This window comes from Chaetodon auriga, chromosome 22, assembly GCF_051107435.1.
Source record: "Chaetodon auriga isolate fChaAug3 chromosome 22, fChaAug3.hap1, whole genome shotgun sequence".
Classification (NCBI taxonomy): Eukaryota; Metazoa; Chordata; class Actinopteri; order Chaetodontiformes; family Chaetodontidae; genus Chaetodon; species Chaetodon auriga.
In genome coordinates this window covers 4,470,753-4,487,303 of record NC_135095.1, presented here as the reverse complement: position 1 = coordinate 4,487,303, position 16,551 = coordinate 4,470,753, and the positions used below count along the sequence as shown (strand labels likewise).

Genomic DNA, 16,551 nt, shown 5'->3' with positions numbered 1-16,551 from the left:
GAGGTTTTCTGAGTGGAACTCATGCATCATTTCTCACACTCAGTCCAGTATTAAAGTAAAAGAACAGGTGCAACTCAGCGATTGTTCATACATGTGCACGGTGAAGTGGCTAAAGCAAGCAGAGTGTGAAAAATAGGGGAGGAACACAACACGTTAGTATACGACTGCACACATTATGTGTTATTCATGAAACAGAAGCATGCACATATTTTTAGAAATGGGATGCAAAGACATCCTTTGCATGTACACGTTATTGTGAAAACAGTTTTGTCATCTTTCATCTGTGGACTAACGCTCCACTGTTCAGTCAGCCAGTATACGCAGCATTTCTGCCCAACTGTGAAACACTATGGCAACTTCTGCATATACTCTAGTGTTCTCTTACGCCACCTGGTGGACGCAACAGTTAAAATTAGATTTGATGTGAACATGTTTTTTACAGCAGTGGTGCTTTAAGAGGCACCGACTGCCCTTATCATGGTCCTCATGCAGAAGACGATCTTAATGTAGCCTATCTACAATCTGGGGTAATAGATTAGTAGCAGTAACTCATCAATTAACTTCCTTATCTGCTCAGAGTGCTTTAAAAATTCACCTTTTATGACCACAACCTTCCACAACCTTCCTCTTGGTTAAGACTGCATTACTTTCAGTAGACTACATTGTACTTCTTTGGTTGAAAGCAAGTTAAGTCATTTCCTTTCTGCATGACTTGGTCTAAACTGCATTCTGCTAATGTCAGAGAAATATTGGACAGAAACAGCATAAAGCTTCCAGCAACTGACTCCACTGTATGCATTCAGAATGAACCAGGATTGAAAACCATTTTTACACAATCAGCGGTGCAAGAGCTCCAGACCTTAAGGTGGAATGCACTGGTCAGCAACATCCAGTCCTTCTGCATCCTTGAATCCTGAAACTTTTCTCTTATGCGGAAGATGATCTGGTTGTCTCCTCGGACCTTTGTCCAAAGCACACACTATATCATCTGATCATAGAAGAAGTCAGGTCAGAAGTCAAGTGTACCATTTGTTTACATCCTGGCATAATTCCCTGGTTGGATGATGACATCACACTGTATCTGTGAAGACTCTCATTCATCCAAGTAATGGTGCTTCTAGGTGCTTAAAAATGAACTGCAACTGAACTTCTGGACTGAAAAAAGGTTCAGGTTTGTTTCCCATAATTGTAAGCCCAATGAATTAGTAATGGAGTATGTGGCAGGGATGCATCAGGGAGTGCAGGATTGCAACTATGATGACACCTTACAACAGATGCTAAGAGACCGGATCATATGTGGGATGAATGATGACTGATTTTTTGACATCCTCTGGAAGAAGCAGATGTAACATTTGACAAAGCCTCATCCCTGCAGATGTAAAGAGAGGAAAGGGGCAGAGTTCAGACTACAGTTCCCACGAAAGAAGTACAAGAGAATCAAGCTGAAGGCGTTTCATCTACGATGGAGGGAAATCAAGTTCAGATGCGAAACCAGACAAGTGCAACACAGCTGTGAGCTCACTCACCACAAGACTTGCCTGCAGAACACAGTCTCTGTCAGAATGTGGTTTTGTCAAAAGTTGTGGGGAACCCAAACTCTTGAGATTGGCCTCTTTCATCCCCACAAACAACTACCTGGTCTTTCACTTCAACTTGTTTCTCAATTTCTCTTGGCAAACACGAAACCCTGCATCTGATGCCCCGACTCGATATCAACAGCTGCGCCCGCGTTATGTTCAGGGACCAATCATCATATAACTGCGATTCCAGCTTCTCTCACATGAACGGCATAAAAACGAATGCTCGTGCTTTCTTGACAAACAAGGGTTTGCATCAGTTTTTGCAGGTTGCCCTCTCTTCATATGAACCAGCCTTCTCTGCCATTGTCCAGTCAAAGATGTGCAGCCTCTCATTAGTAGCCTATAAGCATGTTGGCTAGGCCTATCTGTGTTTTCTGATTTGTGAGTGTTGCAGAGATCTGGCGAATATTGAATACATGTGGTGTAGATGAACTGCTGTTTAAAATGAGTGAAAAGGTTAATTGAAGATGGAGATGTAGACAGACAAGAGAGGGTTATAAATGTAAAAGAAAGATATGAGCCAGTGTTTATTACTTTTTATGGCTGTGATCCATGGAGCCCTCATCCATGCAGTCTGTAATTATAGCTTTGGCTCTTTTCTGTTGACATAGGTGGACAAATACAAGTCATACATATATCTTCTTTGTGCACAATTTATCATCATTCAGTACTAAGCTCTTATAATGCAACAGCCCTCTGGGTAAACACCTTCACCTGGTCAAGGCAGTAACTGCAGTCATTATTATCGTAGTGTTCCCAACGTTCCACTAGAATTTGTGTAAATTAAAGTTAACCATTAGCCTTTACAACCTTTTTACTGTCTTCAGTTATTTACCTCTTTTTACCACTTAGGGATTGCTGTGATGTAGTTCGGTATGAGATGTCACATGTGACCAAATTATATGCCAAACAGCTGATATGATATAGAACTGATTGTCGATTACATTTTGTTACTACTACTATTATTATTTAGAATTAAATTTGGGATAATTGCAAAGCGCATTGATTTTTTTCCCCCCAAGGTTTTTGTGTTGCTTTGAAAATACAGTGAAAAGAAAACATTTTTGTTTTTTTGTATGTCAAAATCCATCATTTTGGAAAATGTTACAATATTTTTGATGACTCATCTTGAATGCTTATGCATAAATTAACCCAATGACATCATTTGGGGTGACCACCTACCCCTGCCCATCTTATAAAACAGCTCTTGACTGTCTATTATCTATTCTTTCGCTTTAAAACTGCACAACAAGAATTACATGGACGTTATCCTCGTAGGACGCCACGTCAGGCTAAAACTTACCAGAGCTGATATTCAGCAGCAGGCCCGGTCTTACTTTCTCCTCAAGGTGCTCTTTGAAAAGTGAACTACGACCCTTTGGGCAGCTCATTGGGGATCATTTACCGGCAGGTACAGATAGACAGGCGGCCAGCCGCCCTTGGCCCTCAGATGCGGCGGCAGCCCCTGCTGACCTCCTAGGCCTCTTTTCACCTTGTCCCCCTTCCTGGGCGTCTATAGTTAAGGGTAAAAAAAAAAAGACTCTGTCCTTCCCTGTATGATCCATTTGGTATCAGCAGTGATGACATTGTGATGACACGCACGTTTCACCTCGACCACGGCCCTCTGTGTTGGGCCCTCCTGGATACAAATATCCCGTTTGTAGCTACTGCAGTCGGAGCCTGGCAACCTGTTCCACCTGCTGTTAGCTGACAACTTCTCCTTCACCACCACCACCTGCTACTGCGGACTCTATCACCAGTTTCATCCATCCTTCTGTCCTCACTGTGACGCGTCAATGACGTACTGAGGCTTGGTTAAATCCACGTGGCCGCGTTGTGCTGAATGACGCACATCCTCCTGGTTTTAATGATTTTCAGCAGCCGAGGTTTTCAGGCTGCGGAGGTGCGCTGGTTGTGATGCACAGACAGAAATTTAATTCATTGATAATCAGGAAGTTTCTGCTCATTTAGTTTTTTATTAGGCCTTGTTTTTTCAGTCTTGTGGCTCCACTCACTTAAAGGATAAGCCCTGGACCTTGTTCTGTTCTGTGGTTTCCTCTCGTGTGCTCAATGCTACACCAGATAAATAAAGGTAAAATAAAAAAAGAGAAAATGAGAATGCAGACAAGCAGAGTGAAAATGGAAACAGAACTCTCTGCTGGTGATATGTCAAATTATCAAAACATTAATGTCAGCTTATCAAAACCAGGTCGTCCAGTTTCTCTAACATCATTTCAAGAAACCATCGTAACTCCAGAGTTCTTTTCAAAACCACTGAATCTCTAATTAACCCTCCTCCTCGCCAACAAACTGAAGCCACCTCAATTAAAGCATTAAACTATCTAAATTAAAGCTCCAGATTGCTCAAACCGCTGGAGAGCCTTCTTCCCCGTGCTGCAACCACTCAGCCTTGCTCAGTAACTTTGATGCCCTTTCGCTGCGCTCTTAAATGACACATGGGCAAATTAAAGCCTTCATCGAGTCCTTCAGATTTTACGGCTGCCATATTTCTCAAGGAGGTTTTTAACTGTTAACTATGTCACATCTGTCCATGAGCTGTGTTCCCTGCTCAGCGTGCAGGAGTGCAGCCTTGACCCTGCTGATTTAAAGGATTTTGACACATTTCCAAATGACCATTTTTAGCAAACGTTTGAAAGAAAACTTCTCATTGGATGGATTTAATGAGTGCTTCTAAAGCACTTTAAGGGTCAAGCTCCCATGATGCTATGAATACTGAAGCCCGGAGGACACTGACATTTATTGTTAATTCTAGCACACCGTTTTATTGGCAACATGTTTTATCTGTTTCATTATTATTTAATTCATTTAATTTCTTAAAGTTAAAGAGGACAAACCTGAAAGCCTACTAGTGAGCAATAAAACAAAAAGAGAAATGTTTGATAACCAGGGGAAATTAACTCCCTGGATTCAATCAGAGGTAGCAGCTCGACTATTACTATTATTATTATTATTATCATCATTAAACCTTTATTTCACTCAGTAAGTCCCACTGAAATCACTAAATCTTTTTTCAAGGGAGCCAAGAGGAGAGAGCGTATTAGGCTAACTTCAGCTGCTCTGCACTGGTTTCCTGTAGTGTTGTGAACTGTTAAGATAATCCTCGTATACAAAGCCCTTAATGGGCGAGGACCAGGCTACATCACAAACTCCCTTGTTCAATATTTGCTTTCAAAAACGCTGCCGTTGGTTTACTGAGTTTATCAAGGATGCAGCCTTCGTCTATGACGCCCCAAAGCAACCTATTTTTGCGGCATCGTGTGCCTATCATGTATACCATCTGCTGTAAGAAACCACCTTCATCATCCCATGATCATGTTTTTTATACATGAATTTTTGAGGGTAACATTTTAATACTACGCTACATTACGCTGCTGTATTGTTGCTATACACTCAGTTACCGGTTGGTTAGGTACACCTAGCTTTAACTAATGTAGTCTAATACAACAGTCCTGTAACAAATACTCCCTTCATGCTTGTAAGAGGTTTTGATTCAACTTTCTTAACCTTTTGCTGGCTGCAGTTTGTAGTGCTGTTTAACTGCACTGTATTAGATGTAGAGGTCTGTCTGTCGTTGATATGAATGGGCTGGACCAAATCATTAAAACACACGTCAGCGTAATGCAACACAGTGCAACAGCACCAGAAACTGAAGCCTCCAAAATAACCACACAGTTGAATCGTTGGATGATCATTGAATCAACTGTACGTATAACTGTAGTACATTAAACACAGATATTTAGATTTAACAGATTGCACACCTATCTATGTAATATCCACTGACATCCGGCTGTCATCTGGATGTTTCTGGATATATTTTACACAAGGCTTCAAGGTCGTCCATTTTCAAATAATTGCACTTGGACTATGCGCTTGCTAAATGTCAGCAGGCAGATCACCTTTAACTAGCTACCATGTCCTTTTACATTATTTATGGCATCTTTTTATGTTCATTCTAGAACTCGTCGTGGCAGACCAAATAAGACCGCAGTAGGCAAAGTGTATTGAATTAATTTATTTAAACCTTTATTTAAACAGGTAGTCTCATTGAGATTAGGATCATCTTGCAAGACAGTTAAAAGTTCAAACAGTTCAAATGAATGTAATTTCAGCCGCAGCAGGGCTCATGTTAAAATGTCCTGTGAGCTGATATTGTGAATTCTGTAATTAAATGAAAGCAGAGAGCAAAGCTGACTATGTATTTTGATCAGCCTCATAAATGAACCACATACAGTGCTGCTCCATTCTGTTTGTTAAAGAGCATCATCCCGCCTTTCTGCATGAGATGCATGAAATGAAAAAATGCGTCACCTGTGATGAAGTGCAGCACACGCTGATATATGGAGTAAAGAGGCTTTAGGGTGGTTCGGAAGACAGAATTGTACCTTATAGAATTGACCAAAGGTGTGTTTTATTGTTTGTGACTTCAGAAAAAAAAATGTATTTTTAATTTCAAAAATGCACCATCTGACTTTAAACTGCATCACCGTAATGACAATGTACAACACTGATTCAGACTTGATGTTCACTATGATGGATTACTGTGTTTTTGTCTCCTCTGTTTCACCCTTCACTTGTTTATCACAGCACAATATAATCTACTATGAATAAACTGGAATGAAGCAGCTGGCGGCAAAGTTGTTGTAAATTAAATGTAAACAACAATAAGTAACTTGATCTTCATACACCAATAATTTATACTTATAACACTACACAGTAGTTCCATATGTTTGGCTCCTCCTGTGGCTCGTCAGGCTCCTTGATGGAAGTCTGCTGCTGCAGGAACTGCTCCCAGTCCGGCCCGCGAACCGGCAGCTCTGTCTGGAAGTGGTTCCAGAACCTGGAGACCGACAGGACAGATTAAAGTGAAGGACATTTAATTTAATGAATCGAGGCAGCAGCAAACATTGCGACCAAGACTAATTTAGCAAAGACTGTTCATTGAAATGCCAGTTGAGTGGATGTTTTAAAGAATATGAAGTTTCAGTTCAAGTGTTCGCGCTGAGTGAAGCTGAAGTGACAAATGGAGCTGGACGTGTCGACGCTCAAACATTAAGAAGCTGAAAGCAATGGAAGAGTCTGTCCCTCTTCTCCAGTTCACCGCTTTCACCTTTCACCGCCTCTCTCCGTCTGTCCACCGGATGCCCTCGGACTTTCCCTCCTTTCCACATCACCTGGCTGCCCCACCCATCACCACACCTGTTCCCACTTCCCTCATCTGCTCTGCCGTTGTTTGTCGACTCATTTCCTCATCAGCCCCGCAGGTACGTAACGGCCCATTCCCTCATTCTCTGCGTTCTCGCCTTGAGTTTATGTTCTCGAGCTTCTCTCACCTGAACCTTATCCACGACCTGTGCCTGCGTGCCTGTCTATCTGTACCTGCTTGTAAGCCTTTTTTCACCTATAAATCACTGAAATCAACCTGCCTTCCTTCACGGTTGGGTCCTTCTCCTGTTGTGACGGAATGTACGTACTTGTGGTGGTAGGTGTCCGGGTCTCGGCTGATGCGGTTCTGGAAGCCGATGTACAGGTCATCCCAGAGACGGCCGTGCAGCACCACGTATCTCATCACCCCAACCCTGTTTTTAATCTTTAGGGATGAAACCGAGAAACAAACGCTGTCAAAGCAAGAAGCTAAACTTCCAAGTGCGTGAGGTTCTTTGCACCGCTGTTCTCCTGACTGCCTCTGAGCATGCCTCCCTGCTTGGAAAGTACTTATGATTGATTTACAGCACATAATATACCTTTGTTTTGTGAGCTAACACTATAAATAGCGACATCCTATCTAATAGTTGTTCTGTATGATGCAGTGAGTCATTAGTAAAAGGTACTTTGATTCTTTGCTCAGGCCACCTTAATGTGCTTAATATGTGTACTCTACCTAACATTATGTTTCACTTCCTCAGGGAGGGACTGGGAAGGATTTGATGATAACAGACTCACTAAAGTCTATCTCTAAAGTCCCAAATTAAGATACTAGGAAAAAAAAAACGTGTAAGATTAACAGGAAGTGGTTTGCAGGTGTCACCTTCCGGTATCAGCTTGCCTATGTGGGTCAAGAGAGTAAAAATGAAACTGTGGCCACAATTGCTGGTATTTACAATTTCCCTGGGCCCCCACAGGGTGTCTTGTGCTGCAGGAATGGTAATTCAACTGACGGTTTGTATGACCAATCAGTGGTCTGCCTTGTTTTCACATCGCTGACTCAGCTCAGCTCAGCAGTAACAAAAAAAGTACCTGCTGCTGGTTACTATCAACCAGAAAAACAGCAGCATGTTGTGGAAAAATGGCAGTGAATAACAATACATAGGAGGTGGGATGGATTGTCCGTGATGAAGAGCAGTTTGTTCAGTGACCTCATGCTCCTCACTGACTCAAACATCTCCAGGTTTTGAGCAATGGTAGTTCTGGCCATGTGAATGAGTTTATTGATCCTGCTGGAACTCTCTGGTACTGATGCTGCTCCCCCAGCAGACCACGGCACAGTAAATGGCGCTCGCCACCACAGACTGGTAGAAGATCTCCAGCATCTTGTTGCATTGTTGCAAGATTGGAGCTTCCTGTATTCTATTTTGTGAGGAAGCTCCAATCTTTCGATGTTAACAACAAGCTGCAGGGGATCTTCTGCCAGTCTGTGATGAGTGCCACCAACCGTTCCTTCAGTATCTTTTCATATACGTGATGTTTGGTGGTTACATGTCAGCAGCTCTATTATGATGCTATGAGTTGCTGCTTTACAATGTCTCACCTCCAAATAGGAGTGTTCTCTGTCAGGCCTTTTGGTGGGGAAGGACAGATCCAGAAAGTCCACCAGGTAGTCGTAGCCATCAGTAAGGGGTTCAAAGTTGTCGTCCGTCTCAATCACCTTGAATATATATGTTTGAACATTTGCATTTTACCGAACATGAATCAGCTTTGAAGTTCATAATAAGCTCAGTACACGGGGGGACATACTGAAAGGGAGCAGCCAGTGATGACCACTCAAAGGTGGAAGTAAAGGAAAGAGGAGATGAGGAAACAGCAGAGCACTGACTTTTAATATCTGAGGGGCTGCAGAGGCTGCTGTGATATGAACAAACTGAGCAGCTGCTTCTGACCTGTACCGGCTGTCCAGTGTTCATTCTGACAGTCAGCTATCTCAAATGGTTTCGTTTTTATTAACCATGCTGTCGTGGATTTAGCAATGTTGGGCAGTCGTACCAGAATGAAATATCTCAACAACTATTAGATAGATAGCTATGAAATTCTGTTAGCACATTTATGGTCCCCAGAGGATGAATCCTTATAATTCTGGTGATCTTCAGACTTTTTCTCCAGCATCACCATGAGTTCAAAATCTCAAATTTATTTAATGCTTTTATCACCAAATACCTGCAGAATTAATGATATTCCCATCACTCTCAGCTGTGTTTTACGTTTTGAGTTAATTAGCAAATGTTAGCATGCTAATACGTTATATCTGCTTAACATTTTAGCATTGTGAGCATGCTAGCATGCTCCCATTAGCATTTAGCTCAAGTCACCGCTCTGATCTAAGTGCAGCCTCACAGAGCCACTAGCGCGTCTGTAGACTCTCATTGCAATATTATTTATATATATTTGAAATCTTAAGAGTTACGATGACAAAAATGTCTTTAATTTGGGTGAACAGGCGCTTTAAAATGGACTTGTTCGCCGGCTGGAATTGAACTTGGGATGTTTATACCACCGTAGTCCCTTGGGCCAGTGCTCTTCCACACGATGACTCTCAAGCAGAACAAAGCACCACAACAGTGTCCCACCAGCAGTAATTAAGTGCTCAGGAAGGTTGAAGCAAAGAAAGAGCCAAAAGTGGCTGCCATAGATGGCGACAGGATCTTGCTGGTCAAGTATATTTACCCGTACAACAAGGTTGTAGTTTTGAAAGCCTGCCCAGGTGTAATAAAACTGGATCCAGCTTTGATGTTTAAATATCTCACAGCGGATGGCGCTGTTCAGTTCATCCACATACAAGTCGAAATCCCAACTGTCCTTGTAGATTTTTGCACTGGCTGGGGCATTGGTGATGGCCTCACTATGTTTGGTAGTGTAATAAAGGAAATATTCACAAGAATAGGATTAAATTTAGAACTTCCAGTTCTTCACATGTGCACTTTAATGTGAGTTTCTTATCATTTGGATCATTTTGTTGTATTTTGGCCATCATTCCTTTCGGTAATAATAACATTGTATGTGTTTCTTCATTGTGGCATTGTCAACGTGCTCCTGCGTCTCAGCAGGTCTGAATAGAATGTTATTATACACCCAGTAGAAATGATGACCAAAACGAAATGGTCTGTTGGAACACTGCCCTGCAAGGGTGATCTTATGTAATTGTAATGCACTGACTGAGCAACAGTCTGTTGCTGTCCAATAGTCAGAAATAGAATAAAACACACACACATACACACACATACACACAGTGCTTGAGGTGTTGTCAACCTGTTAGTGGGGTCCCTCAGAGCGAGGCCAAGGTCCAGCACGGCGCCTGGCTTGGGCGTCCATGTCTTGGTGTCGGGTGTGAGCTTATTGATGAGCGCATTGAGGTCCTCTGCACTGTTTTTAACGTTTGTTTCCTTAATGTATCTGGACAGAAACACACACACACACACACACACACACACACACACACACACACATTATTATGTTCTAAGATAAATCAGTCAGTCAGTCAGTTGCATCAACTGTGGCATCAGGAAAACCATTCAAACTCATTTCTCATTGGCTGTAATTTATTTACCATCCTGTGATATTGCACAGATCCTGGCCTCTGTACAAAGTCTACCTGTCTGAGGGATGAGCCTCCACAAAATAGCCAGCGAACGGGCAGTAGATCCTGGGCTGCAGGGACTTCACCAGCTGAGCTTTGTAATTCAGCAGCTTCTTCCTTTCATTCTTGATAAAGTCTGCCTTCCAGGAATCTGGGTACAGACATACACCATCACCTTTACATCAGTGCAGCACACCAAATACACCTGTGCACAGGTGTACCCACATTTGGCAGGAGAATTTGCTTTGCGTGTCAGTTTAGGTCAGGTCAACGCTTAATTGTCTGCAGCAACACTTATGTACATGATTAATAGTAGAGGACAAAATCCCTGAAAAAGGCTAGTTTTTCAGATCCTGAAATGAATGGTTGTATAAAACTATTGTACTGCCAAATTCATTTATTTAGGCAGTGCTGAGTGAGTTGAAATTGGTATCCACTGAAGTGAGTCTCACCACTGTATTTCCCTCCATAGAAGGTCATGGGGAATCCAGATGCCCCTCCGGCAAAGTCGCTCATCATTAAGTCCACATTCTGTGGCAGCCTGCCCTGGTTTGGCCTGGTGCAGTCCACAGTGTTCAGAATCATGTGACCTGCAAATATGTATGCTTTTACTCTGCAGCGCCAGTGATGGTGTGTAAGATATCAAAGTCATTAAAAAGCATATACCTTTATATTCAACAATGATGCAGGTGTCCATTTCAGGATGTATCCCGTCCATCAGGATCATGAATCTCAGGTGTTCATCAACCTGATTGAGACCAAGGGACAGGGCAGTGACTAATTACAGTTGTGTTGTTTTAAGTTCAAATAGTTGATTATTGATTATTTTCTAATGTCGCTATTTATAGAAGAGTTTTTGTCACTGCCCTTGGAGCAGATGCGACTTACATTTTGCCAGACACCGAAAGGAACCACATTGATGTTGGTCAGCTTGACTTGACTTTGATCCAGATACCTGTTGCATCAAGACAGAGAGAGAGAGAGAGAGAAAGACATGTGAATAACAGAAAAATAGTTACTTTGAACACTTCATGTGGTTAAGTATCAGATCCCCCATCAGTTTACTCACCAAAAGACAGGTCTAACTGTGTCACCAACATAAATGGGGACATCGGGCCTCCTTTCTGACAAGACCTTCAGTGTGGGGTAACTAGAAAAGAAGCAGGGCAAGTCAGATCCCTCCATGCCGTTACAGTTCCAATACAAACTGTCTAAATTTCGACACCCAAAACTGTAAGTGTATGAAATTCCCAGACCATAGTCAACTTGACTTGGCTGTGAAAACGAGAGAAGTTGGGGGTGCCTGCATCATCTGGATGCAGTGCTTTCTCACAATTATCAAAAATTGCATATACAGTTGTGCTGGTGCCTTTATAGTATGTCCAATTGAGAGTATTTGCATCTCTTGTATCTGCTTGGCCAAGCATGTGGCTATGGGAAGATGGATGCATATGCAAAAAAGTACATCAGTGCTGTGTGACAGGCATAACCTGTTTCAAGAGGCATAAAACAACATTAAAAACACATAAGTCTCCAGCTTTATTTAAACCAAACCGATCCAGACAAGGATTTTAGTCAGGGCGAGTGTTAGTGTCACTACATGAAGTCATTTTTGGTGCTGTGATGTGGATGACAAGATGTTCCTAAAGGGACCAAAGCATCTATTTCACAATAGTGAGTTAACCTGAGGTGGTCAGAGTGCATGTGGCTGATGTAGATGAGATCTGCAGCACACAGTCTGTCCAGGGAGTCTGCTGGAGGCTCGTGGAGAAGCCACCAGCCTCTGGCAAAGGCAGGACCCTTCAGCCACGGGTCGAACATGAACCGCCTCTGCCCCAGCTGCAGCTCCATGCAGGCGTGAGTCAAGTACATCACCTGGGAGAGAAGGTCACAAGTTTACCATCATCACTTACCATGTGACACCATTCCAAAGAGAAGCATTTCCAGCCACAACAAGAACAAGAATAAAATGCAAATTAAAAAATTAAAAAAAAAAAAGAATTACATGGTATCGATGTGGGCTATAGTGTAAAAACCAGACTGTGTGACCAGCAGGATACATACTTGGACTTCTCCTTCCTGGAGCTCCAGAGGCTCTCGAGGGTCAGTCAGCCAGGGGTCGATGGGGCTCAGCTCGACCAACTGAAGCCCCCCATCGTCCAGAATCTCTACCTCTGTTTGACATATCATACATGCTCATCTGGATTTGCAGATTTGGAGTCACAGTGCTCTGAATGTTTTTACGAGATAGAATGAAATGGCAGCGTGATTTTGAGCCACAGCTCCACAGAAAGCACGCTGACCGAAGGGCTCCACCCAGACACACATCCCAGTGTAAATCAAAAACATAATCAAAACGAGTTTTTACTCCCAGTTTTCTCACAAATGTTTTAAGTTATATCTCATGAGAGGGAATTTCATTTGAATGTTGTGAGCTCGTTGACAAAGATGAAGTGCTTTGCTGACTGGGAACAACAGATCACGTCCTCCTGGGGTCCGTAAAACATCACAGACCAGCAGCTGTCAGTCTCATCAGCATTTCTGGTGTGTGAATCACACAATTGTCAACTTGAATTGTGGCCCCAATTCTGTCATGATTGATTTGTGTATGTATGTATTCTGTTTCTGTGTCTGCATTTATTGCTTTGTTTATTCACGCCCACATTTTTTGCATGGTGGTACAGTAATCAGCCACAGGCATGACATCAGCCGTCAAACATGGAGCCACACTGACGCCTTGCTTTCCCTCTGTAACCTATTAATGGAAATGTATTTGCACAGATGAAAAGTCAATGTTTCCTTGCTGATTAGTTTCACCTGCCCGTAGCACTTAGTATTCCTGGTTCTTTGGAAACAAGATGGAAACACAACACTGACATATCACCTTTTAAGCTGATGTGTGATGATTTGCGAACATCTAGTCAGAGAGCAATATCAGCATTCACATGCGATCATGCTTCTGGCCAGCTGGGGGAAGCCCAACGTTCACACTTATTTAGCTGCTGGAGGCTCCATTTGTTCACCAGCTCATCTATAACTTTATCTGTTTATAGCCATTGTTACATTTTACTGGTGTAATGTGCAGCCTATGCAAAGTCTTCATTTGAATGATTCTATACGGGACTCATTTTGATATCATTGAAGTATTCCATATCCTCCCAGCAAAGGCAAGAAGGAGGCATAATTTAGGTGATGCTGTTTCTTTAGATTATTGCATCAGGCTATCGCTATCTTGAGTTATTTTTTCTGATGGTGCACACGTTGAAACAAATCAATCGGCAATTCGTTATTTCAGAACCAAAGGAGGAAACAGGCAATGGGGAGAGAAAGATGGGCATGAAAAGGAGAGGAAGGTCACATTTATATTGAATTAGATTGAGTAGACCATTATGTCAGTCAGACAAACAGGACCTTCACCAGGAGACTGCTGGTCATGTCCCGTGTGAAGCTAAAAGTCAACATTGACCCATTTGAAGTTGCAAACCTATGATCTCTTCATTGTTGTTTTGGGAGTAATTGGTAACCTGTTCAGTCGTTAAGTTATGAAGATGTGCTGTGGACATCATCCTTTTGTCTATATAACAAAGGAGTGTCCTCTCAGAGGTGCTCATCCAAATGCCTTTGGATAACATTGAATAATAAGTAATCCATGTTTCATGAGAACTTCACAGACACTGGTTGTGTCACTGGGTTGCTGGCTGTGCGCTGACGTGTTTTCATTTCTTTTAATGACATGTAAGTACTGTATATGTCAGTTTTCACGTTCCTGCAAGGATGTCTTACTAAAGTATTTGAAAAAAGAGGAGTGTCAGGGCTCTCTCTCTTTCATCTGCATCCTAAAAAGGTGAACAGAGCAGCTAACTGAACCTTCAACCAGCTCCCGTGCAGTGGGTAAATACTAAACAGTGGATTATCTGCGAGAAGCACCGATAGACTCATCAAGTTTCGAATCGTGTATGTTCTGTACTGCACCAGCACTGTAAAATAGACTTCAGCAAATTAAGACCAAGCAGAAAAACATAATCCAAAGTGGTAAGACAGTGTTGCAATTCAACCAAAATAGAGGGAGTGGCAGAACTTACCGAGCTCATCCTGCAAGAAGCTGTCGGGTGGATTCACATATTTCATTGTTGACACATTTAACTTCCAGTTGTGTTTGGTGCATTTAACGATCCTGTGAGAACAGAGCAGCCTATCAGCTGTCATGAAAAGTCTGACTGGCACAGCAGAAAGCGTGTTGTGTGAATGATCTCACCTGCCATCCAGGTCTTCGATGTCTTTGGTGAATAACCCTCCTTGGTGTTTGCATTGGTTCTTGCATGCTTTCAGGCCGTCGTTGCTCTTGTATATGATGTAACTTTTACCGTCTTCTGGGTGTCTCTTGAAATTGACTCCCTCTTTGAGTGAGTTGACTTCTTCAGCATTCAGTGAGAGCCACACCAGCGCTCTTTGAGGGGTCATTTTACCTAAAATTAAACACCCGGTCATGTAAAAATTCAATTTTGAGTGCAGATAGAACAGAAAAGTCGTGACCACATTTCGGTATCTGACCACATGTGAAACACGGTCACAACCTGCCGTTCTGTTCCTGAGTTATGGTGTTGAATAATGGCCAGATCATTATGATGTCACAGTGATGCTGACCTTTGACTTTTTGGATATAAAATGTCATCACTTTTAGCATACGAATTCTTGAATTATCACCAAAAATGTGTTTGGCGTCCAAGTGGACGTTTGTGCCAAATTTACAGAAGCTCCCTCAAGACCTTCCTGAGGTATTGTATTAATGAGAATGAGACATACAGACAGACGAATGGATGAGCAACCTGAAAACATGCCGCCTCCGGCCGCGGCTGTTGATGGCATGCAGGCACAAAAAGCCATCGCCATGTTCACCAGAAAACATTACTTCTTCACATCAGACCTCAAACGCCAGTTAATCATTATTAATGGTTAAGCCAACAAGAGTAGTAAGAGAACTTGATAGTGACTCATCAAAAGGTGTGTCAGGTGTCACTGCACAGGGCCCTCAGATTCAGAAAAAAGAAAAACAGGTTAAAAAAAAACCTACAAACTACTATAAAGTAATAATTCAAAGATAAAAAAAATGCACAATATAGTAAAAATAATGCTGATAATGGTGATAACACTGATAACACGTTCAGCAGAAAGAGGAGATACAGTCGTACAGATGAATGTGAGCGGGCTCCCATTGGCCCTTTATGGCTCTTGAAATAAGTCTTATCTTTCTGAATCAGTAGAAAACATTTTTGTGGTGCCAGACTATAAAGCTTCAAATAATTTAATTACGGATTAATGTTTAGCTTAGGGATAGGGTTCTCATGCTCATACGTAGGAAACAAAGGTTAAAGTCAAAGTCAGGGCAAACGCCATCCAGGAAGAGAACAAAGATGAAGCGCGCTCGTCAGAAAGGCCAGTAATTTATGGTGTTCATAAAAGCAGTGCCCTATCCACAAAAAAAAGACCAACCGGTGTCAAAAAATGTCAAACTCTTTGACAAATAAACAGCTTTTCAGCACACTGATGTGAAATTTCAAAGTGGGAAAGGCTTTTTTTTCTTCTTCTTCCTAGCTCATCGCCTTTAATCAGACATATTTAAGCCAGTATGTTCAGTCTAACGAACCAGCAGCAGCTCGGCGGTGGAGCAGGCAAAAAGTGGCTCATACTCTCACCTTAAACCTGGAAAATATGAGTCATTGCATCCCACATCACTGTTTTTATTTGTGGATCAGGAAATACGAGTTTATCACGTACAACCGCGCGGTGCATTTTTATTCCAGCGCATTCAGATTTAAAATCTTCTTTTATAGTAGAATTAACAAGCAGGCTTCTGTCCTCACTGAGCAGGTGGAGCTCACTGAGTTCCCCTCCCTTCAGCACTGGTATATTGTTAGTACAGCCTGCCACTCAGATTTGAGGTTTTGAGTAACTGCATCTCCGTTTTCTGTGGTGATGCTTTTCAAAGTGCTAATTCTTTAACCGATGCAGCCTCGTCTTTTCATTTTGGTGGTTACAAATAAAGCCAATGGGGGTTATTTCAAAAGCTGCTGCAGTTTGCCCGTTTCGCTGCTCTCTTTGAAATGTATCCAGTCACTGGTCTAGCTTGGGACCATCTGTGGAAACTATGCAGAGAGCATCATGTTA

The 16,551-nt window shown here is 42.2% G+C and overlaps 1 protein-coding gene across 1 annotated transcript; it reads right to left on the bottom strand.

Moving 5' to 3' along the window:
* Positions 1 to 6,299: 6,299 nt before the first annotated feature.
* cmah (cytidine monophospho-N-acetylneuraminic acid hydroxylase) lies at positions 6,300 to 14,847 on the bottom strand. Its single transcript, XM_076722827.1, has 14 exons — positions 14,642 to 14,847; positions 14,469 to 14,560; positions 12,451 to 12,560; positions 12,071 to 12,261; positions 11,456 to 11,536; positions 11,275 to 11,341; positions 11,053 to 11,134; positions 10,839 to 10,976; positions 10,402 to 10,537; positions 10,059 to 10,202; positions 9,477 to 9,651; positions 8,347 to 8,463; positions 7,073 to 7,188; positions 6,300 to 6,438 (listed from the first exon to the last, which is right to left on the bottom strand). Exons 1-14 carry the CDS (start codon positions 14,845 to 14,847, stop codon positions 6,300 to 6,302), a joined length of 1,794 nt encoding a protein of 597 aa, XP_076578942.1.
* Positions 14,848 to 16,551: the final 1,704 nt, after the last annotated feature.